The following is a 24,387-nucleotide window of genomic DNA, read 5'->3' on the forward strand; positions in this document are numbered from 1 at the left end:
GACGGCCGGGCTGGGGGAAGCGGCCCGACGCCCCTGCGTCCAGGGCCGACCCTCTCCAGCCTACCCCAGTCCGGGCTCGGAGGAACCCTGCAGCCCTACCCCTGGGGGCCTGGAAAACCCGGGAGCGAATTCTCGGAATGGGTTCTGGGAGGAGCGCTCCTGGAGGGCGGAGGAAAACCCGGGCAGGATCTGGGGCAGGAACGGGGCCAAGCAGCCCCTCGCCTCTGCCTCTGCCCCGCGCGGCGGGCGGGTGGGAGGGGGTGGGATGCCAGGCTAGGCAGTGAGGAAGGGGCAGAGCCAGGACCCGCGGGCCGCCTGGAGCTCCGGCGCCCCGGGGGGGCGGGGGGCGGCCTCCGCAGTGGGGCGCGGGTCACGTGTGAGGAGGGGCGAAAGTCTCGCAAAGCGGGGCGGCGTGCCGCGAGTTGGGAGTTCTCGGCGCGCCGCGGGCGGCGGGAGCTCGGGCTCCCGGGCGAGCCGGGGACGCGGCAGGGGCGGGGGCCTGGGTCCGAGACAGCGGGGGCCGCACCGAGAGTGGGAGGGAGAGAGAGAGACGGAGGACAGAGACCGGGAGGGAGACAGACAGAGACGCGCAGGGGCGAGGGCCAGGGCAGAGGCAGGAGGAGGCGGGGGAGAGCCCGGGGGGTGACGGAGACGCCGCCAGAGACCCCGCAGGGAAGGGCAGGGGCCGAGGCGGCCGGAGGAGAGCGCAGCGGGGCAGGGAGCGGAGCGCAGGGCGGGGGACGGCGCGAGGGACAGCGAGGGCACAGCCGGGGGCGGCGGAGCGAGGGCCCCTGCGGCGGGGGCGCGAGCGCGGGCGGCCGAGCGCCATGGGCCCCGGGACCCCCGCGCTCTGACCCGGCCGGGGCCGACGATGCTGACACCGCGGCAGCGCCGAGGACGCGGCGCGGGGCAGCGCTGAAAGTTGGGCAGCCCACGGGGAGCCGCGCGGGACGGCGCGGAGGCTCGGAGGCCCGGAGACCCGACAGACAGACCCGCAGGCGGCCGGGGCGGGGGCGGGGCCGGCCCGCCGAGTTCGCGGGGAGGGGGCGCCCGGACTCCCCTCTCCCCGCCGGGACGCCGCCCGCCCGACCGCGCCGTGGGATGTAGCGCCCGCTGGCCGCTTCCCGGACGCTCGTCGGACCCTCCGCCCCGCGGTAAGCCGGGCCTGCGCCCACCGCTGGCGCTGTCCGTCCGTGTGTGCGGCCGCGTGCGCGTCTGTGTGTCCCGCCGGGGTCGGCCCCTTTGGCCCCGTCCGTTCAGTACCTTACTCCGAACCCTGGTCTCGGCTGCCAGGCGCGGGTTCAGCGCGGACGGCGACTCCGCGGGAGCTGGCGAGCTCCGTAGGTCTGTCTGTTGAGAGCCTCGAGGCCTGGGTTGCTGCCAGGAAGAAGAGAGGTGGGTGGAAGAGGCCTTGACCTCCTGCCCCGCCACGACCTCTCCCTACCTCCTACCATCCGCAGTTGTTGGAGGAGCTTTGAGGCAGGTGACTTGTGGCAAAGGTTGGGGGTGGGGGTGTCCTGTCCATCTCTCTAACTGCAACCTGTTTGCAAATGGCCCTCTGATCAGACAGAGAACAAAATCCCACCTCTTATGTTTTGAGCACCTACTTGGGCCAGGTGACCCCAGGGTGGATGGTCAGGAATCCAGTAAAGGAAGCATTTCATGGTTCACAGTGGCAGAGACCTGAGGCTTGGAGAGAGGCAAAGACTGCTTTCCCTCCCTACAGGAGAACCCCAAGGAAAGCAAGGCCTGAATGGGGTCCCCCAGCGGGGATACTTCTCTGCAACACACTGAATGTCTCCCACCAGCGTCCCACCACACTCCTGCCCCCAGCGCCCAGGCTCCAGGGTGGGGAGAGGATGCAGGGAGGCAGTGGGCAGGGTGTGGCGGAGGGATTTGGGGCAGGGCAGCCTGGCATAGAGGGCAGGTGAAGGCCTCAAAAGCTGTAGGCTGGCAGCAGCAGGTTGAGGGGACAAGAGCTGAGGAAGGGACGCCTGAGGGCAGCACATGCAAGACCCAGAGAGGAGCCAGACTTGTGTGTGTGTGTGTGTGTGTGCCTGCGTGCACGCACATGCACGTGTATGTGTAAAATGTCTATTCCACTTCTCCCACACTTTCCAGTCCCGTGACCTCCAAAGCTTCAGGACTTTGGGGGGCTGCTGGCAGGACTTTGGGGGCCTGAGAGCTACCCTGTGGCCCTGGCTCAGCCTGGGACGAGGGGAACAAAGCAGAAGAGGGTGGTGGGCTAGGGCTGGGCGGCCACGTGGAGCAGCAGAGGCTGCTGAACATTAAGCTGACCCATATCCACATTGGAGCCTGGAGGGCCAAGCCTAGAACATTCGACTGTTCCCCACTGGGAGGAGAGGCTCTTTCTGGGCTTTTCTGCACTAGGCAGTGGGCCTCACATACCTTATGTTCAGACTCCTAGAAGTCAGCTTGGCTAGCTGCAGAACCAGCACCCTGGGCAAGTCACTTTCCTCCCTGACCCTGAACTTACACATCTGTGAAGTGAGGACACCACTCCCTGCCCCACTGACCTCACAGGGGCTCCCTGGGCCCAGATGGGCTGAGGGCTGTTCACAGGTTGGGGGAAGTGCTGGGCAGATGGAAGGAAGAACTCATTTTACCTTTGGGAAGATGAACAGCTGATGGAGAGTGGGGAATATGGCCTGAGACAGAGGACTGGCTGAGAGGAGTGCCCAGGCATCAGAGGGGAATCTGGGCCTTGAGAGCTATTCCCCAGGAGCCTTTGGGTTGCCCTTGAAAAGAAAGCTCCTTTCCCAGAAAAAGCCCTTGGGGGCACTGGGAGCAGACAGAATTGCCCTTAATTGTCTGCTGGGCGACCTTGGGCAGATGGCTTGACCTCTCTGGGCCTCAGTTTCTTCAACTGCAGAATGGGGATGATGGTACTGACTTCACTGGGTTGATGAATGATTTTCAGACTATGTCAGGTCTCTGAAAGCAGCTTGCACAAGCCTGGAGCATAGTAGGTTCTTAACAGACATTTGTGGAACCCAGAATGAAGTAGCTCTGGGAGATGCTGCGAAAAGCTTTCTTAGCTTGGGATAAGAAGGAAGGGAAGGAGGAACAGTGTAGGCTTACAGGGCGGGCTGGTTCTTAATGTGGATCTGGGGGAGGTGGGGGCGAGTGCTGAGGGGGGTGTGAGGAGGAGGGGGCCCCTCTGCAGGGACCACTGAGTCACGAGGACATGTAAGCGACATGACAACCAGCAACACGGTAACCAGGAGACTAGCGGTGGTGGGAAACGGAGCCGGAGCCGTGTGCTGGGGGGGCAGGACTGGCAGCACTGGGGCTGGTGCGTCTGGGGAGCAGCCAGTCTGGTTTTTCAGAGTGAGGAGGGGAGGCGCCAGGACCAGGTGGGCTGGAGAGAAAGAGGAGGCGGGGTGCAAGGAGGAGAGGTGACTCCGGGGTCTGCTGGGCAGGGGCCCTTCTCCCTCACCTCCCCAGGCTCCTCACTCCTCTCCTCCACATCTCCACTTTTCATGCCTCTCCCCCTAGGATGCCAAATTTGGCTCACGCAATCTGTCGTCTCTCTTCTGAGATTGGCACCGGGACCAAAGCCGAGCAAGCGCATTACATCACCGCTGCTCCCCCTGCACGAGGAGAGGAGAGGGAGGGCCAGAGGGCCAGGGGGCCAGGGGCCAACCCTCAACTTTCCTGTCTTCCTGCTTACTCTTCTCACCTCAGGCCCAGGTGTGGGGGGTTTTGGGGAGTAGCCAGGCAGGATCTGGAGGCACAGCAAGGGCTCCAGGCTCGGGAAGATCCCTGAGCCAGGGCAGGAGGTCAGACCACTTCGCTGGCCCCTTGGCTAGAAGGGGCCTGGTAGGCAGGGAGCCTGGGGTCAGGACTCCAATGTGTCATTGCCTTGCTATGTGACCTTGGGTCGGTACCCCCACCCTCCGTCTGTGCAGTCTGCATGTGTGTAGACAGAGAAGAGTCAGCCACTCAAGATCTTGGAAAGTCTCCTGAAAGAAGATGCCCTCGAGTCCTGTTGCTCTCCTGCGTATAGACCGGTAGTCCTGAATTTTGAACGGCTCTCTCTGACCTTGAGCACTCTTCTCATTGCTTCCATTTCCTTGCCTGTAAAATGGAGACACAAGAACTGTCAAAGGCACTAGAAGTGAAAGAGGTACCAGACATGAAAGAGGGGGACAGTGCAAAAGGCAGGGTCTGGCTCTGAAACCACAGACACTCAGGGGCTCTGTGGCACCTGAATGCTGGGCTGCAGGCAGGGAGCAAGCCGACCCCGGCCCTGGCGGGGACATGGGACAGTGTCTCTATTCAGAGAGAAGGCTGGGAGCTTAAGGCACTGGCCTGATGCCCTCATTTTACAGAAGTGGAAATTGAAGCCCAAAGAGGGAAGTGGACCCACTCAAGGTCACAGTGATGGTTTCGGGGTGGAGAAAGCAGAGCTGGAGCCTGAACCCAGAGCTGCTGGTGCCCAGACCTGCCTGGGGAGAGACAGGCACACAGGCAGGCACATGTGGCAGGCCCGGGCAGGACCCAGGGGCTCTGGGCACCCACTTCTCACTCTGGCCCCCTCCCTTCTCTCTTCCTGCTCCCTGGCTCCCTTCATCCCCCCATTGCTGGGCATGAATCCCATCCATTCCTCTTGCTCTATTTGAAGATCTCCTTTTCAGACTCATTTTAAAGCCAGTTTCAGGCAGTCCCAGGCAGGGACAGGTTGGATTTGGGGTTTAGCTGAAAGATCATGGCCCCTTCTAGAAGACTTCCAGAGCTGGAGGTGAAGAAAGATGGGGAGCTTCTGTGGATGTTTTGTGAAATAGTGAGCTCCTCATTCCCAGAGTTATTCAAGCAGAACCAGATGAGTACCTGCCAGGGATCCTGACCTGGTGACTCCTCCTTTATGGGTGAGGTTGAATGACATCCCCACCTCCAAAGTCCCAGGAGGCTTTGCTATTCCCCAGGAGGAGCTGGGAAGCAGCACCCATCATTTACTGACTTCCTAGCAAGGAAACTCACGTTGTTGCACTAGGCACTAGGCTGGGAGCTCTTGCAATGCCTTCTCGTTTAATCCTTCCAGCAACCCCACAGTGTTGATTTGATGTCCCTGCGTTACAGATGGGGGAGCCATGGCTCAGAGAGTCTATGTGATTTGCCCAAGGTCACACAGCAGGGAAGAAGAGGAGCCTGGACTTGAGTCTGGGCCAGTCTGATTCTTGGGGGCTGTCCCTGGGACTTCCTTGGGAAAAGAGCGATAAACATCCTTCCCCTGGGCTGCAGTTTGGCAGGAGATGGTGTGTCGCCCCCACAGCATGACACCCCCTCAGGGATCCCCTGGGGGCTCCATTCTGAAGACAGACAGACATGCACCCGAGGGGAGAATTTTACACATGGAAAAACTGAGACTCGGAGACAAAAAATGACCTGCTCAAAGGGACCCAGGGAGTTCGTTTTGGGCCATTCTCTGTCCCCTGCTCCAGTGAGTGAGGAAGGAGCTTTGGGCTGATGGTGGCGTGGGGTCTGAGATGCCAGTGCAGACTGCTGGGTGGGTGGCAGAAGGCTGAGAGAGAGCTGCTCTAGGCGAGAGCTGTGGGTGAGTCAGCCTCAGGACCAGGGAGAGGGAGCAGGTAGAGAAACCAGCAGGAAAGAAGGGCCCACCTCTGTTCTGCCTGGTCCTGCCCACAGATGTCAGTGTCATATGCCCTATGAGGTCAGGGGACACTGTGGGTGGGACCTGCCTGGCAATAGGATCTTGCAGCCAGCAGCCTTGCATGTGGTTCCCTGTGTGACCTTAGGTCAGTTTCTTACCCTCTCTGAGCTTGGTACAACATCGGTGAGACCAAGAATCTGGACGGAATGATCTGTTTCTGCAAAGTGGCTGCCATTGGGCTGACATCTCAAAATACTCCTCCCATCCCCTTGAGGACCCCAGGCCCTGGACAAAGGGCGGGCAGGAATCCAGGGGGTTGGAATAACCTTTAAACCTCCTAGGCGACTCAGCCCTCCTTGGGGTGTGGGGGGAATCTCCGGGCACAGCCCTTCTTCTCCTTTTCATCTTTATTTTTCTCCTGCTCCTTCTTCCCTTTGCTACGTGGGCTGATCGCTGCTCAAACTTTTAATTCAGATGGTAATTGAAATAATAATATGGGCTGAGGCCCCTCTGCTTGTGACGCTGCAGCTGGTGGAGCTCAGCTATGAATAGATCTTGAGTCACACATGCGCGTTCCTGCAGGCGCGCACCCAAGGCTCACAGGGTGGTGGGTGGGGTGCAGCGTGGGGGAGCAGGGGGCGCTCATGCTCTGGCTTGCTCTGGGTCTCAGCCCCCTACTGCCAGAGGCCTGGGCCAGTTCTGTCCCTGTGGCCCCTCTACCAGGTCCTTATGGCTAACATGGAAGACTTGGGGCCTCAGTGGTTCCTTTGGTTACAGAAGGGGAAACTGAGGCTCAGCTAGGGGGAGTGGCTGGCTGGCCACAAATAGAAAGAGACTGGGACTAGATTTGACCTGTTTTGGCAAAACTCTCCCCATAGTTTTGCCCGATTCTAAGACCAATTTTGCAGGACAGAGTGGCCAGGCAGAGGGGTGGGGGGCATGCTGGGGTGTGGCCTTGTCTCTTCCTTTGCCTTGCCTTCTCCCAACCACACACACTTGCATGCACTCTTGCATACTATCACACATTTTTGTACACACACACAGACACACTCATACACGTGAATTTGCTCAGATAGATGGTGTTATTGCTTGGTGGCTGGGGTGACAAAGGTTTTATCAGGGCTCCTGCTGCAGGAGGGGGGACAAGCCCTTGTGTGCCAGGGGCTTTATATTTCGTGATGTCCCGTAGTCCTCCCTGCTACCCTTGGAGGACCATCACCCCCACTTTTCAACTGGGAAAACTGAGGCTCAGTGAGAAGCCCAAGGGCTGGCAGGTAGGAACAGCCAGATATTGTTTGTCCTCCTGGGAAGGTCCCCAGCTTCAGTCATTCTGGGACTGCCTGGCCAGTTGCTGACCATCCTAGCAGATGGAACATCTGGCTTCAGTGGGCAGGGTTGGTGAGGTGCCCATGAGGGGCATTGGCAGGTCAAGGAGAGGGGCTCCCAGGAAAGGTGGTCCTTGGTGTCCCAGACCCCAGCCGGAGCTGTGTAGGGAGAAGGCATTGTCGTGGAGACCTACTGGCTGGGAACTTTGTTCTAGGCCCAGCCAGGTGGGCCTGGCAGGTGGCCTCCAGAAGGGCAGAGCATGGCAGGGGTATGACCTACAGCTGGGTAGGGGGCTGATGGAGAAAACTATCCCCAGCGTTACCCAGCAGCCCCATTCTGCTTTTCCTTCAGCACTCTCCTGGGAGATGGAACAGCTGAGCCCAGAGACCACAGCGATTTGTCCAAGGTCACACAGCAATGGGAGCAGAGCTGGGGCTTGATTGGCCCTGGGCTCCACCCGACTCGTCTGCTTCCACCCCCCAGGACTGCTGTCACCCATTCCCCCCTCAGACACCCTTTATCTGTCACGTTTGGAGGAGGGAGGGAAGGGCTGGATTGCTTCCTCCCCCTCTCCTGGGAAAAATCCCCAGATTGGAGAGAGGAGAAGGGGTAGCAGCCCCTTGTCACAGCAGACACAGCTGAAGGAAGACGTTCGCCTGAGGCAGGCAGGCCTGGGCGTGGGTCCCGGCTCAGATACTCACCCCATGGGACCTTGACCAGGTCACTGTCCCCCTGGGGGCTCTCTTTGCTCCTCTGTGAAACAGGGCAGCCTGCGATGAGGGTTGGGGAGGAGGGCTGGGGCTTTTCCTTTTGTTGCTCCTTGTGTTCTCGGAGTACACCCCGGCTTCTCCTGGACTGCAGGGTGGGGGGGCGGGCCTTAGCTGGGCCAGGAGCAGCAGGTAAGAGGCCGTAGGTAGCCAGGCCGGGACCGCGAGGGACCGATCATACTTGACTGATAGGGAAATCGAATCCTCGGGGAGCGTGGTGGCCCAGTCTTGGCCTGGTGGCAGAATTGGTGCCATGTTTTGCCACTGGCCTCTGGGGCACTGCAGCAGTGTCTGTCCCCCACCCGACCCTGCAGCTCCTCTCCCAACCCCCCACCCCAAACTCCAGGTAGGAGCGTCTTCTCTCCCCCGGGAGGCCTGGGATGAAGTCAGGCTTGCCACCTTCCCAGTGAGAGTTAAGGCGCTGCTCACCCTAGGGGACAAATGGAATGGGGGCCAGTGATTTGGGAACCCCATGGGGCCATACAGGGGAGGTGGCAGGCACAAACTAGGGGCCCCTGGCTGTGGGTGACATGGAAGGTAGCAGAAGAGGCTACAGTCGCTCAGAGCCTCCCACACCCCTCTTGGTGGGGAGCTCACCATCTTCCCAGGCAGCCCACTGTGTCTGGAAAGTTCTAGTAATTGATACTTGCCTCCCACTTTGGCCTTCAGTCTGCAGGCCTGAGGGAACCCTGGGGCCTGGAGGACTCGGCCTGCTTCTGACAGGAGGGGTGGCTGGCTTCCCAGTTCCCCCAGCGCTTCTCTTCCCCATCTCAGTAGTTTCAGCTGAGGCCTGTGGATGGGCAGACAGTACCTGGGCCCAAGTCCAGCTCCATCCTGCGCAGTGGTGTGGCCTTGGGCAGCCTTTGGGCCTCCCTAAGCCGCTGTGCCCTGGCCTTAGGGTGGGCTTGTGCCCCTGCATCTGCGGGTTGCTGGGAAGATCCGGTGAGCTGTGAGTGTTCCATGGCCTGTTGCTGACGTGAGCTGCTGTGCAGCTGGACGGACCATTCCAGAGCAATTCCCAGCAGATTTCCAGGCCCACGGCCCCCACACCACCGGCCCTGGCCTTCAGATACCGCTCCTCTGGCTCCCTGGGGCATCCATGCGCCATCTCCCTGCTGATCCCTCCAGATCAGCTTGGGTGGCGGTGGGGCTGGCTGAGCGCCATTGCCAGGCCACGCAGCTGCAGATCCTGAGGCCACCTGACCCTGGGAAGAGCCTCTCTCTGGCTGGGCTCCAGGGCCGTCCCCCAGACAGTGGGCAGGAGCTGGGCAACAGGGAGGAGAGGGGACCTGGTGGGGCAGAAAGTGGGCCATGGCCTCAGGCTGGAGCTGGCCTGGGTCCCTGAGATGACAGGCGAGGAGACTGAGAGGAGAATGGACAGCCAGCCGTGGAACGGAGTTGCAGTTACCAGCTGAGTTAGTGATAGCTCCCCACACTCCAGTGGGACTACCTGAGGAGGGGTGAGCTCCCTGTCATGGGAGGTGTGCAAACCACTGCTGAATGGTATCTGTTAGGGGGATAGCAGCAGGTTGTAACACAGGGCCAAGGGAAGGGATGGGACCCAGAACCCAGGGTCCCTATTGTTTGGGCCGCATTGCAGAGGTCCTGTGACCCTAAGGGCCTAACAGACCGTTCCAAGTATTCTCCTGCGGCCTTCAGCAACTCTCCACATGCTTGTGGCCCCGAAGCCCGCGGGCCAAGCACGGGCAGCTGCAGCTTCAAGACAAAACTTCACTCCACGTCTCAGCCCATTCACAGCTCCTAAGCACCCTGCAGGTCCGTGCTTTTCAAACTGCTTGCAGGTCCTGACCCACTAGTGGTTGTGAAATTGATTTGGTGAGCTCAGTATATATATTTTTAATGAAATTAAAAAAATTTGTAGGTAGTGCAGTAAGTATTCTGTGATGCTCTTGTTTCAGCTTTTAAAAAATATCTATCATGTAATGAGTAGCAATATACAATATGTTTGTTTTCACTCTGGGTGTTGGTCAGAAAGTTTAGAAGCTCCTGCTCTGGATGGAAACCCTGGAGGGGCCCCTGACAGAGGCTTGGGTGTCCAGATTCTTTTTTCCCAGGATGCTCAGTTCCTAAGCGTAAAAGTGCCGAGAATTCTAGGATGCTGCTATTCTGTCCTTAGACCTCCCTTCCCTGGGCCAGTAGCTCACTTAGCTCCAGGCCCCCAAGCCCACAGTCAGCCACCTGCCCCCGGGCCTAGGTCCCGCCCTCTGCCCAGCCCAGTCCTGCCCAGTCCCCCTTCATCCTTCTGCTCCCTGCTTGCCCACCTCTTCCCCAGGGATCTTCTCTCTGAGCCCTCTGGCCACACAAACCCTTTGCCTCCTGTCCTCACATGCTCACATGGGGAGCTCAGCAAAACAGTCTTGTATCTTAGTCACTTGCCTTCCCTAGCACACAGTAGGTGCCCAGCAAATGGCCATTCATTCCACAGTGATTTATTGGGCACCCTTTGACACAAGGCACTGTGCTGGGCTGGGGACACACCAGGCGCAGAGCAGATGCTGCCTCAGCTCAGCAGATATTTAGTGATGAATGAATGAATGAATGAATGAATGAGTGGAATCTGGAAGTCTCTGGCCTTAGGAACCAGCTGGGCAGATGGTCAGAAATGAGGAGAAAGCACGTAGCACTTTACCTACTTGTAGTGGGCATTCGGAGTGACAGTCACTCGTGCTCTAGATGAGCAGGTGCGTGGAGTGGAGCCGGGCTTGGTGCCCCTCCCGCTGGCTCTGGCCCTTCTGAAGCCCTCTGTCCTGCCTGCCTCCACTACCCCCGTGCCCCCTCCCACTCCCTGGAGCTTCTCTTATGGGCCCTGAAGCCAGGCTGCCCTGCTCAGCCCCAGGAGGCGCCCTGGGGACACCTGCGGAGAAGCCAGTGCTCTGTGGGAGTGGGAGGTGCAGGCCTGAGGCCTCAGGCGTCCTGCCCCCCCCTCCAGTGCCACAGAAGGTCTCCTGGTCTCCGCTCAGGAGACCTCCGCTGAGAGGTTCTCTCTGACTTCGATGACAAAAATAGCTCCCCCTCAGTCACATTCTGTCCCGTCATCCTGCTTAGGTCCTTCACGGGAATTATGATGGGCTGAAATTATCTTGTTTCTTTGTCAGTCATCAGATGTTTATTAAGCATCTGCTATGTGCCAGGCCCTGGGGTTCAGGAAAGAGGTAGAGATTCAAGGTCCCTGCACCTAAGGAGACTGCACGAAGTTGGTTTGGGTTGGATAGATGCTGTGAGGAAGATGAGGACACAAACAGTGAGTGCCTGGAGGGCCTCTTGGAGGAGGCAGCCTTTGAATCAAGACCTGAACGGTAGGAAGGTACAAGCGGCAGGGTCTTAGAAAATTTCAGCCAGAAGGGATAGCCAGTGTGAGGACCCAGAGACGGGAATAAATGTGGTGTGTTGAAGGGACAAGGTGCCTGTGGTTGGGAGTTGGGGTGGAGGGTGGAGGGGGTGAGGTCAGAGAGGCCAGGCCTGTGCCATGGGAAGCCCTGAGAGCCCTAAGCAGAAGAGTGACGTGGGTCCTCAGCCCACAGGGGGAGGAGACTGGGCAGAGGCACCAGGCTTGGAGCAGGGAGAACTCTGAGGGCCCGATGGACGGGGTGCGGGCCAGCGTCCAGGTCCCAGTCCCGAGGTTCACCCACTTGCGGAGGCTCCTGAACGCCACACGGGGATGAAAGAGCAGCTCCCACCTCCAGGGTGCGATGAGAATCAGAGCAGTGGCCAGGTCTTGGGAGTAACGCTAAATGTTAGCTGTTACACTGTTACTATGAAGGTCGGGCTTCTGGAGCGTTGAAGGATGCTGCCAGGTGTCAGGCCTGAGGGACACCCCCCCAACCCCAGCATCACAGGGACGTCGCAGACTGAGCTGCGGAAGGCAGGTGGGGGCAGGACGAATCTGCTCTGGAGGGCGATTGGGGTGGGTGGTATTTAAGCTAAGGCTGAGCCTGGGCACTGCATGGGGTGTGAGTACAGAGGCTGGAGGGGTGAGAGACTGAGGGGACACCTGGAGAAGAGCGCTCAGGGCCCAGAGGGCTCAAGCCTATTGGAACTGCTGGGAGTGTGGTGGACTCAGGGGAGACCAGGAAGGGGCTGCAAAGAGAATGGGAGGTGGTGGTAAGTTACCCCTTTCCAGAAGGGCTTCTGCACTTTACAGTTTATAAACCCGTACCCTCCACAGTCACCATTCATCTTCACAGCATGCCTGTGAAGTCAGTGTTATTCCTCTCTATTTTATAGATGCAATTCAGAGAGGTTTAGGCATTTTGCCATGGCCACACAGCACTGAAGTGAAGTGTTCTCAGGCTTTTTGGGGCCACAGTCCCTTTTGATTACTAAATAATGTATGACCCTTCTAAGAAAATCACACATAGGTACACACCAATTTTAAATCTTTCTATGTGTCTTTTTTTCTATAGGTAATACATTCATATGGTTCTAAAATTAAAAAGACACAAACGGGAATACAGTGAGAATTCTTCCTCCCACCCCATCCCCAGCCACCTGCTTCCTCTCCCTGAAGCAGCCAGTGTCACCAATTTCTTGGGTCTCCATCCACAGACAAGCACAGACAAGCCAATACGTTTATATATAAATTCTCTTCTCTCCTTTCTCACACAAACGGTAGAACTCAATGTTCATCACTTGCCTATTTCACTGAAAAACACATCGTGAAGACCCAGGACGCTCCTCACAGGGCTCCCCCAACCTTTTTCTGGCTGTGCGGTGTGCCATCCACGGATGGGCATCAGGCTGCTTCTAGGCTGGGCGGGGCAAACCAGGCGCCTGTCTCCCGGAGAGCGTGTGGCCTGTAGGCCGAGGTCCCGGGGGCACACACGAGTGTCACAGGCAGTGCCCTGGCTCTCTGAAGTCACCCAAGGCCACCCAGAGCAAGGGAGGGAGGGAGTCTGGGACTCCCTTCCCCACCTGTCCTCCTCCCTGTACCCCCTCTTAGGCTCAGCCTGCGGGCCCAGCAGAGAATGCAGGAATCCTGTGTGAGCCTGAGTGAGGAGCCCCCACTCCCCAGAGAGCTGGGGGCCCCTCTCCCCCTGCCAGCAGCCACAGCTCCTGGAGTCTTGTTTGCTGAGAGGCCAAGGACAGAAGGGCAGTGTGGTCAGGGCGGGGGCGGGGGAAAGGGGCTCTCCACACACCCCCTCCTCCCCATGCTGGGGTGCAGGGATGGTGGGGATGGCGGGGATGGCGAGGGCAGACCCGGGGGCACCAAGGCCATTTCTGCTCCTGGTCCCAGTCACCAGAGCTCCCCCATCCCCAGCGCCTTCCCTCTCCTCTGCCCACAAGGAGTCTTCGTCCTTTCTGACCCTTTTTGGCCAGGAAGAGAAGGACGTCCAAGTGGAGAGGGAAGGGAGGCCGTTGGCCTCAGGTGGGCAGGGCTGGTCCAGGCCAGTTGGGCAACTCTTCTCTTGGTTTCTGGGATGCGGCTGTCCTGTTCACCTCTCAGCTGCTGTACCCCCACCCTTGGTCTAAGGCCCTTGTCTCTTCTCATCCAGGCGTCTTGTCCCAGGCGATCTCATCTGCTCTGACAGCTTCAGGGCATTCAATACCAAACACATCCGGCTCCACCGAGCTCTTGTGATTGCACGTGCCGTGGACTTCACCTGGACATTCTCAGCTCCCTAAACCTGGTCCTCTTGTGATGCCCCACATTGCCTGTTCCCGACACCCGCCACTCAAACCCCATCCAACCCACCACCACGCCCTGTGGGCTATTGGTCCAGAATGTGTCCCGAATCTCTTGACTTCTCTCAAGCAACACTGCCACCACCCTGGCAGCTCCAAGCCACCATGGTCACGGGCCAGGGCTCAGCATTGCCCCCTCGCTGGCCTCGGCCTTCCGCTGTGTCCCACAAACCCCACCCCACTGTGTGTGCCGCACTCAGACAGTGGAGGCCTCTGAGGCCACACAAGGGCAGGGGTGCCACTGTGGCCATATTGAGGATGTTTTATTTCTTAAGCCTGGTGACAGATACCCAGAGTTTATTTTATTATTCCTTATTCCTATTTATCTTAAAGATTTCACAAGAAAACTTAAAAGAAATCAAACCAGGCAAAACCTGACTGCCCACCTGTTCCCGTGGCATAAGGATGAAATTCACAACTCTTCCCACCTTTGACCTCTGGATCCTCATCCTGGGCAGCTCTTCAGCTTGCTCATTTCACTCTGTCTGCCTGGACTTGCTGCATAATCTACATACCAAACTTTCTGGAATGTTCCATACCTCACCTTTCACACAAACACACGATTCTCCTGACCAACTTGACTACTTACTATTCAGGTCTCAGTTTAAATGTCACTTGCTCACAGAGATCTTCGGGGACCTCCCCAAATGAGAGCCCTTTGTCTCCTGTCATATCACGCCCCACTTTTCCTTCAAGTAACTTAGAATTTATGACGGCCCATCTGCGCAAACACGTACTATGTGTATAGCATCTCTCTCCAGCTCATCCGTAAGCTGCATGAGTCCACAGCCTGTGCCTGACCCACAGCAAGGGTACAACAAATAGTACTTGAAAGAGCAATTTTGGAGGAAGAGTGCACAGTGGACTAGAAGTCACAATGTGGGGGGCTGAATCCCGTCACATATGAAAGAGCTGAAGTTGTTCTGGGACAGAGAAATTTTGCAGACCAGTTCTCACTTTCCGATCCCCGTAGGAAAGAGGACCATGAGGGTTTGGGGTTGCCTCTTTGGTGGGACTGTCTAGCCAATAGAAGGGGCTCCTGCCAGGGGTGGGCACACCTGGTTGCAGCAGGGGACGGGGTCCTCCAGCCACCAGCTCCTGCCATTTGGTCATGACCAGAAGACATTCTGGAAAACTTGCTTTCTAAGCCTGTTCACCTGCTGGCTGAGAGGTTGGGAGGGAGCAGCGGGGTGCAGAGCTGGAGGAATGAGCCCGTTCACCCCACACTGCTCAGAGCCTCTTTGGAGCCCAGAGTCATCTGTGTGTCTAGGGTCTGGCTGGACCTGAAATCAGGGACCCAGTTTGTGACTTCAACTTGTCCTGTGACCCAGTTTTTCTTTTCCCAGTAGGACTGACTTGGCAGAACCTGACACATAGTAGGGAGAGTTAAATGTTTACCTACTGGAAGAAATATGCGATGTGACTGTTTCTTTGAGGCAGGAGAACAGAGTGTCCAATGAATGTGCTCTGGCATTGATTGCCCGGGTCCATATTCCTGACTCTGCCACTTGTCCAACTTGTGTTTAATGTTGGACAAGTTGCTGAACCTCTCTGTGCCATGATTTTCTTATTTCTAAAGTACGGATGATAATAGTACCTTCCTCTGAGGTCATGGGGAGGATGGCAGAAATTGATGAGTATAAAGTACTCAGAGTAGTGTCTGCACAGAGGAAGTGCACGCTAAGTTCTCTGTGTGGATTTTGTGATATCATACGACCAGCCACTGGGGCAGAGGCTACATGTGCAGTGGATTTCAGGGTATGGAAGGTGTGGGGGTAGAACAGCATTTATTGAGCACCCACTGTGACCTGAGCTTTTCTGACAATTGACAGTCTGCATCTGGCCCTCACGAAAGCCCTGCAAAGTAGGCATCACCCTGTTCCTTTGCAAACGAAGACGCTGAAGCTCAGGTTGCTCTGGGAGCCTGCTGGAGCTAGCAGAATGGAGCTCACTGCTGGCCCAGTAACGTGAGACTGAAGTCACTGCTCTTACTCACTGCCCCCTGGTGCCGGTGCTGGAAGACAAACTGGGCAGGGCTGTGTGATGGGTGTGGGGTGGGCTCTGGCTGCTGTATCTGAAATTCCAGAGGGGGAATCAGAGGGAGGACTGCTCAGCCTCGGGAGTGATTGGTGCCATTTATCAGTCACTCCCTGTGTTGGGCATGGGATATGCATGACCCCAGTTATTCATTACAGTCTTATGAGGTAAGGCTTATTATTAGGCCTGCCTAAAGATGAGGAGTGCAGAGACCAGAGAAGTTAAGTAACTTGCTCAAGGCCACGAAGGCAGAAGTGGTACAGAGAGTTCAGAGTCTAAGCTGCTGTGCTGGGAGGGGGAAGATGTAGGCTCTCGAGATCCCTGAAGACCAGCTAGTCAGACCTCCTGGGGTCTGAAGAGCAGGACAGGGGCCTGCAGAGGACAGCGAGTGGCAGGGAACATCTGTCAGCATTTCTTATGGCTGGAGCCATCCTCAGCTGCCTTTAGCTCTTTGAGGAACACAGCTCGGCTGCCTCTGCCTTGAGCACTTTCCTCCTGCAAAGCCCTGTGCGTAGAGCTGAAGGGACCCCCACCCAAACCAGGGGGTCCAGGCCTGGGAGGCTCAATCAGAGCTGGAGTCGGGGGCAACCACAGCACTCCTCTCGGGGCTGGGAAACGGGACATTGGTGTTAATTCCTTCCACTTCCTCCAGGGAAATCTCCCCACTCTCTTGAAGCCCTCGTGGGTACGCCGAGTCAGCCCTCAGCCCTCAGCCCCGATGCCCCGATGCCCAGCATGGCCCCGCGCCTGCTCTCCGGGCCCAGGCCCTCCAGGCTCAGCCTCAGGAACGCCCACCGGGCCACCTGCCTCATTTCAGGCTGTGCTGCGCACCTTGTTGCATTACACCTTCCCAACTCTCCTGCCAGGGAGCAATTGTGGTCCCCCATTTTGCAGATGGCGAGCAGGAGCACCTGGCTGGAAGAGTTAGTGGTGGAACCAGGACCTGAAGCCAGGTTTCCCGACTCCCAGTCCCGTGTTCTTACAGCGCCGTCATCTTCACCTTCACCTTCATCTTCATCGCCACCGCCATCGTCATCATCAGCATATTCTGTTCATTTTACCTGCAATGCCCCATTGAACCGTCAGCTGATGTTTCTATCATGTAGTCGTTACCAGTTTGGCCTCAGTGGCTCAGTGAGGTGGGTACCTTTATCATCATCTTCATTTTGCACATGAGGGAACTAAGGTCCAGAGAGGACGTGCTAGGAGGCAGCGGTGCTGAGGCTGGAAACCAGACCTTGCCACTCCAGACGTGAGGGTGGAACCAGCTTGTGGCTGGCAGTGCCACCAGGGGGGGCTTCAGAGGCTGGAGGGGGCTCAGGCTGGGCCTGGCAAGCTGGGGAGAGGCACGAGGGATTCCGCTTGAACAGGGTTTTGTGGGACGTGCAGGGTCCCCAAGACCAGAGGCGGGGGGCCAGGGTAAGCTGGGAACCCAGATCCAGCCAGACCTGAGTCGGATCCTGGCTTTGCCATTTCCGCTGTGTGACCCTCTACCTCACCCCTATTTCCCCCACCTTCAGCCTGTGATTGCTCAGCTGGGAAGGGAAGTAATAACCTCCCTTGATGCTGTGGTAGGTGATTAATAAATACTTGTTAAATAAACAGAGGATTACAGTGACACTTCAGTGAGGTAGACTGGGCAGTGCTGGCACAGAGCCGGTACTGCCCAAGGGTCCATTGCCTGAGAGCAGCCACAGAGAAGGGCTGAGCTGTGTGACCTTGGGCAAGTCACTTCACCTCCCCTGCTGTCTCACCGCATAACAATGAGATGCACAAAGGCCCTGCCGGCTGGCTGAGAGCTCTGAAGAGGGGCCTCCTGCCTGCCCCAGGTCTCAGGAGCACCGGGGGAGAACCCACCTGGGATGCTGCCACTTCATCAGCTTTTCTTTTGCAAAAGGAACTGTAGGAAAGGAGGGGGCGTTTTGTGTCATAAAATCAGATGGCAGACTGAAGAGGTGGCAGGAACGGGGTCTTCCTCCTGCCTCCTCTGGACCCCCAGCAGGCAGGGTCCCCAGGCCTTCTTAGCACCCCAGGAAGGGGCAGGATAGCTATGATGCCAATGAGTTGACGATTCTGCTGGTCGCCTTCACTATCTCCCCCCACCTGCGTGTCCCTGGCCGCTGCTGACCACGGTGCCAAAGCCCTGCTCTTGGCCTCAGTTTCCCTAGTTGTCCAGTGACTAGGGGCTCCAGATTTTGGATATTCACAGCACAGTAAAATTAAAAGGAAAAAAAGTGTGGTGACTGACACAGCATTGTCAATCCTTCACTTTGCCAAAAAAGGACATTAATTTTTAAAAAGCAGTCAGCAACTCTCATACCCATCATTCCCCAAAAGAAAGAATGTTTGCCATGAAAGGAATCCCAGGATGTACTCCTAGAATAAAGGACAGTGACTGAAGGAGGAATTGGCCAGGAAGGAGATGAGGTCACCCAGGAAGGCACAGGGACCAGCCCCCAGGGGCCCCAGCATAGGAAACTGTGTCCCTCCATGTGTGTTCATAGGTCCCCTTCGGTGCAAGCGAATTAGACCAGCTCCAGGCCTTCTAGAAAAGTGCCGTTTAATTGTAGGCACAATAAGGCACCTGAACAACCAGGGTGCTCGCTCTCTCTTGCAATGAAGCATCTATATTCAGAGGAGGACGGCTCCCGGCAGTCAAGGCCTCTCCCAGCTTCCGAGGTCTGTGTCCCTTCTCTTCCCCGCTTTTCCCTGGAGCCCTGTGCCTTTGCCGGGAAGCCCCGTGTGTCAGACAAGGGAAAGAAAACCTGGCCTTACCGGTGGTTATCCCGTGAATGTGCAGCGCCAAGCTCTGTCCTTTGCACTTTCTGGGCGGGCTGTGTGCCGGTCAGCCCACGCACTGGCGGGCAAGCCTCTCGCTCCTGCTGAGGCATCCTGGCGGTGGGCAGGCTGGCTTATTTGAGTGGGTCAGTGCAGACAAGGGGCTGGTGCCCAGCAGCCGAGGGTCTCCAGGGGCACAGGCTCCTCCATGGTGGAGGGGACGGGTCTTGGGGAGGCATCTGTGTCTGGGGCAGCTTTCCCAACAGCCCAGGAGCGGGTATTTCTGAGCACCGGCCTGCGCTGCTCAGCAGAGCAGTGCAGGACCTGGCCCGTCGCAGGGGCTTGTGGAACGTTGGTGTGATCAGGAGGGGAGGCGCAGGGGTGGGGGCAAAGCTGTGGCCCCAGCAGGCTGCAAGTTGGGGGTCAGGGAAAGGTAGGGGTTGGGGCATGTGTTAAAGTTGGGGTTGGGAGTGTGGGGTGGGGACATGTAGAGCTTCAGGACTGGCCCGGGGGCATGGGGCTTGACAGAGAATCTGTCACCCCCAGAGTAGTGCTGAAGGGGGCCAACAGTCTATAACCATGGAGAGATCATCTCCCTCATCCCTCACCCTAGGGCTCTGCTGGAGAGTGGGCGCCCCATGAAAAGCCCTCTCCTGCAATACAAGATGCATCCCCCAGGTCAGGGCCAGTCCCTTTGGGCAGAGAACCAGGGTCCCCACCACCCTGTGTTTGTGTTTGACCTTAGGAAGGGCCTCAACCCTGGGCCTCCCAGCTAAAGTTAAAACTGCTTCAGGACAGGCATTGGAGGCATACAATACCTGTTAGACAGATGGGTCTCACTGGTTCCGTTTTCCAGATGAGGAAACTGCGGCTCAGAGCAGTCAGATAAGTTGTTCAAGTTACATGGTGGATCCGGGACTTCAATCCAGGACTGCGACCTGGGAGCTCCTTTTAAGGGGGGAAGGGAGAAGAACCCAGAGTTGGGGTGGGGTGGCCACGGGGGAGGGGTTGGGGGGCAGGGCTCACTCTCCCTGAGCTAAGAGAGGGAGTTTCTCCCTGGAAGAGGCAGGCTCTGAAGCTGTTGATCTCTAAATTACAGCGTTGGCGCGCACCGGTTGCTGCGGCAACCGAGTTGTCCTTAACTGGGGAAGTGTATAAACATTGCCACAGATGCACAATTAGATCAGGAAGAAGAATAGAACAGAAAATAGAAACTTCCAGCCTTATATAATTCTGGGCCAAAATGTTACCGGGAACCCAGGCCCAGTCCTGGTCTGCCAGCCGCTGGGGCCCTGGGTACCACCAACTCTCTCCTGGGTGCCCAGTGGAAGGGAAGTGGGGACGGAGGATCTGCCTCCGTGGGCCCAGCTGGCGCGCCTGCCACCCGGTGAGGTGAGGAGCCGCCTCCGCTGAAACAGCTGGGGACGCTGACAGGCGAATCCTGCCTCTCGCCAGCTTCCTCCCGCTCCGGGAAGGCAGGCAGGAGGGTGACTGGCTTTAACTGAGCACCTACTGTTTCCCTGGGTCCTGTGAGGCAGGTTTTGATCCCCATTTTACAGATGGAACAACTGAGGCTCAGAGCCGTGAAATGAGTTGTCCCAGGTGACATAGCTGGGCAGTGGGTGCGTTTGCCTCCCCCAATCCTGTCTCCACACAGTGACCTCATCACAGCACCCGAGGGCTGAAGGGTGACTGGCTTGGACTCACTCATTCACCAACTGTGTGGCCTTGGGCCGGTCACTTCTCTCAGAGCCCCTGTCCCTCACCTGTGACCTGGAAATAGCGATGCCTACACAGGAGCAAAGTGTGAGGCCTCCCTTCCTCCGTCTTGACCACCACCACTGGAATCTTCACCCACCACTGCTCCCAACAAGTTTGGGGGCAGGACAGGAGCTGAGGTGGGACTGTGGGTCCCAGCCCTTCCCAGTGGGACTTTCTGCAAAGACGGAAATGCCCTGTATCAGCTCTGTCCAGTATGGTAGCCATTGGCCACATGCGGCTACTGAGAACTTGAAATGTGGCCAGGGCAACTGGGCAGCTGAAGTTAAACTTTTATTTAATTTTAAATAAATGTAAAGAGTCACAGGTACCTGTGGCTGCCATATTGGACAATGCAGGAGAATGCCCAGCCCCAGAGGGACCCAGAAGGGCAGAGGCGGAGCGCAGGGGGTGAGTGGGGGCCAGAGCATTCCCCGCTCCCTCTGCTGAGGTCACATGGGATGAGGGGGGAGGGGAGGGGCAGTGTGAGGGGCTGGGACTAGGACCTGGATCCCTGTGGCCTCAGCTTCCCATCCTGCAGACCCCAATCCCAGAGCTGGGCCTCCAGAGCTGGGCCCCCTGTGGAGGCCCAGCTCAGGCCCGGTCACCCCCTCCCTGTCGTCAGAACCATCTTAACTGCCACATCCTGCCCACCAGGGCAGAGGACGTCTTGGGTCCAGGCCCAGGTCCTTCCCCTCCTGAGCGTCTTGGGGCTGGCATTTGTGCCCACTGAGCCTGGGCTTCTGGGGCCCTCAGAGGGGGCTCCCCTGCATCTCATGTCTGGCTTGTCCTCCCCAGGCCCTGCATCTCCCCAGGTGACCACGCCGGCTTCAGGACATGCACGGGCACAGCCGAAACGGGCAGGCCCACGTGCCCCGGCGGAAACGCCGCAACCGCTTCGTCAAGAAGAACGGCCAGTGCAATGTCTACTTTGCCAATCTGAGCAACAAGTCGCAGCGCTACATGGCGGACATCTTCACCACCTGCGTGGACACGCGCTGGCGCTACATGCTCATGATCTTTTCTGCAGCCTTTCTCGTCTCCTGGCTCTTTTTTGGTCTCCTGTTCTGGTGTATCGCCTTCTTCCACGGTGACCTGGAGGTCAGTCCAGCAGTGGCCTCGGCAGGGGCCGCAGTGGGCAGTGGTGGGGCGGCCCCAGCAGCCCCCAAGCCCTGTATCATGCACGTGAACGGCTTCCTGGGCGCCTTCCTGTTCTCAGTGGAGACACAGACAACCATCGGCTACGGGTTCCGGTGCGTGACGGAGGAGTGCCCGCTGGCAGTCATCGCCGTGGTGGTCCAGTCCATTGTGGGCTGTGTCATCGACTCCTTCATGATCGGCACCATTATGGCCAAGATGGCCCGGCCCAAGAAGCGGGCGCAGACACTGCTGTTCAGCCACCACGCGGTCATCTCGGTGCGCGACGGCAAGCTCTGCCTGATGTGGCGCGTGGGCAATCTGCGCAAGAGCCACATCGTGGAGGCCCACGTGCGGGCCCAGCTCATCAAGCCCTACATGACCCAGGAGGGCGAGTATCTGCCGCTGGACCAGCGGGACCTCAATGTGGGCTACGACATCGGCCTGGACCGCATTTTCCTGGTGTCGCCCATCATCATCGTCCACGAGATCGACGAGGACAGCCCACTCTACGGCATGGGCAAGGAGGAGCTGGAGTCGGAGGACTTCGAGATCGTGGTCATCCTCGAGGGCATGGTGGAGGCCACCGCCATGACCACCCAGGCCCGCAGCTCCTACCTGGCCAGCGAGATCCTGTGGGGCCACCGCTTTGAGCCCGTGGTCTTCGAGGAGAAGAGCCACTACAAGGTGGACTACTCGCGCTTCCACAAGACCTACGAGGTGGCCGGCACGCCCTGCTGCTCTGCCCGCGAGCTGCAGGAGAGCAAGATCACCGTGCTGCCCGCCCCGCCCCCCCCACCCAGTGCCTTCTGCTACGAGAACGAGCTGGCCCTCATGAGCCAGGAGGAAGAGGAGATGGAGGAGGAGGCAGCCGCCGCCGCTGTGGCTGCGGGCCTGGGCCTGGAGGCGGGCTCCAAGGAGGAGGCGGGCATCATCCGAATGCTGGAGTTCGGCAGCCACCTGGATCTGGAGCGCATGCAAGCCACCCTCCCGCTGGACAACATCTCCTACCGCAGGGAGTCTGCCATCTGACCTCCGGGAGCTGCCCTCCCTGCTTCCCGTAGAGCCTCTTTCGGGGTGGGAGGCCAGGACGCCCCTCTGCACTCAGGACAGGCCTGACTCTGGCTCCGTGGACCTTCTGGAGGGAGTTGGGGGCTTCAAGAACTGGGGCATCCCTTCCTACTGACTCCAGAGCCCAGGCCTGAGAAGGGCCCAGGATACCCTCAGTCCTACCAGCCCAGGTTCCCCAGCACCCACCCACCGGCAGCTTGGGAACCCCAGGCCCACCACTCTTTTCCCACCTACCCTTCAAGGACATGCCCCTTTGCTCTCAGAACCTTGGGGAAGGCGGCTGGACTGCTAGGGGTGGGGGGTGGGCATCATGGGGTTCTGGGGTAGGCAGTGGGTTAGTTTGGGGGGAGGACGGGGGGGTGTTTATTTTGCATGACTCTGGCCTGTTGCTCATGATTTACTTTTGTAAATATCTATAAATGGAGAGCTGGAGGCACCAAATCCACCTTCTGCCATTTGTACCCACAGGACAAGGAGGTATAGTCCCCCTCTGTGCCCCCCTCCCCATCCCAGCCCATCGAGCCTAGCCCCCTCCCCTGCCCAGCTGGCTGGTGAACAAAGCCAGCCATCTTGGTCCCCAGATGGTGTCGGGTTTGTGTGCAGTGGTGGGACCCCAGGGGGCAGGGCGAGAACCACCCCCCTTGTGGTCCCTCCAGGCCCCCCGGGCACAGCCCAGATGGACAATGGAGTTTGTAACTATATATTTTTAATAAAGTATATGGTCCACTAGGGGTAGGCTGGTTGAAGATGGAAACTGGGAAGAAGAGACAGAGAGAGGCCAGCATGATGTGAGTGTGTCTGTGTGTCCCTTTCTGAGCCTTGGAGGGAACTTTTCCACCTGCCGTTCTTCCTGGATGGGAAGGGTCTTGAAGGGGCTTCAGAGGACCTGCGTCTGAGTCAGAGCTTTGCTACTTCCTGGCTGTGTGGCTGTCAGCAAGGCGCCCATTTGCTTTTGGCCTTGGTTTCATCATCTACAGAACCTCCCTTCCAAGATGGTGGGCAGGGGAGTCCTGTGTGGATGTCAAGCAATCCTTTATAACTCAGGGGCAAGGGGAAGGGCCCCCCTGGTTTGCACCTTCTGCACACACGTGCACACACCAGTCTGAGCTGATGGGTTGGCTACAGGGTGCTCCTGTGGGAAGGGCTCTAGGAGGCAGCCAGAAACCTGGTCTAGTTGGATTTGGTCTCTGACTCACTGTGGGACCTTGGGTAAGTCCCTTCCCTTCTCTGGGCTTCAGTTAGCCCGTGCTGTGTACCAAGCCACCCCCAAACTTAGACAGCAATGGTTTCTACTTTCTTAAGTCTCTGTAGGTAGGCTTGGTGGTTTCTTGCCTGCTTTCTTGGGGCTCACTCCAGTAGCTGTGCTCTGGGCTGTAAGGTCCAGGATGGCCTCACCCGTATGTTGGCCAGTTGGCCTGGCTGTTGGCTGGGGGGCCTTGGTTCCCCTCCAGGGGCCTCTCCTCCTCCAATAGCCTGCACCAAATTCCATCATGATGCCTCAGCACAGCACCTACAAGGGCAAAGGCCAAAGCTGCAAGTCTCTTGAGCCTGGTCTTAAACTTGTATAACATCACTTCCCCTGCATTCTCCTGATAATCCAGATCACGAGGCTGGCCCAGATTCAAAGGGTAGTAAATTAGACTCCCTCTGGAGAGCATGTTAAAATCACATTGCAAAGGGTGTACATGCCAGGGTGGAATTATGACCATACTTGAGAGTCTATCATAAAACCTTGGAGTTTGAAGGGTTCTTCAGCTCTAACTCTATTTTATATGCTGACTGTGTACCCAACATTTGGGGTGTAAGGAAGCAGAGGGAACCCTCCTTGTTCCCAGGAATCTTCTGTGGAAAGGTGCCAGCTACCTCAGGAAACACAGGGAACCACCAGGCAAGCTCACTTACTATGAAGTGCTGTGAGCTGCTTTGTGAATGACCACATTTCACCAGCACTGGCAACATGGCTGCCATTTGGGTACAACATGCGCTTTAGGAGTTTAACAAGAAAACCGATGGCCTCTTTCCTGGAGAAAGAAGCCAGACTGGGATCCAAGTCCCTCAACAAATGTCATAACGTCTCCCATTGCATGACATCTTTCACATCCTTTAGTTCACTGAATTCTTACCAAATCCCAGGTAGGTAGAACAAGAATTATCTAAATTTATGGATGAGGAAAT

At 57.8% G+C, this 24,387-nt stretch overlaps 1 protein-coding gene across 3 annotated transcripts; it reads left to right on the forward strand.

The window, feature by feature from the left end:
- The first annotated feature begins 767 nt into the window (after nt 1-767).
- Nucleotides 768-22,941, forward strand: KCNJ4 (potassium inwardly rectifying channel subfamily J member 4). 3 transcript variants are annotated; one of them, XM_036891479.2, is made up of 3 exons: nt 768-1,154; nt 16,363-16,607; nt 20,803-22,941. In XM_036891479.2, exon 3 carries the CDS (start codon nt 20,842-20,844, stop codon nt 22,171-22,173), a length of 1,332 nt encoding a protein of 443 aa, XP_036747374.1. In that variant the 5' UTR covers nt 768-1,154; nt 16,363-16,607; nt 20,803-20,841; the 3' UTR covers nt 22,174-22,941. The 3 variants fall into 3 exon arrangements, with proteins under 3 accessions (XP_036747374.1, XP_036747372.1, XP_057342358.1); XM_036891477.2 differs by lacking the exon at nt 16,363-16,607 and having other exon boundaries at nt 769-1,154; XM_057486375.1 differs by lacking the exons at nt 768-1,154; nt 16,363-16,607 and adding an exon at nt 20,308-20,415.
- The last annotated feature ends 1,446 nt before the right edge of the window (nt 22,942-24,387 follow it).

This window comes from Manis pentadactyla, chromosome 10 (genome assembly GCF_030020395.1).
Source record: "Manis pentadactyla isolate mManPen7 chromosome 10, mManPen7.hap1, whole genome shotgun sequence".
Lineage (NCBI taxonomy): Eukaryota > Metazoa > Chordata > Mammalia > Pholidota > Manidae > Manis > Manis pentadactyla.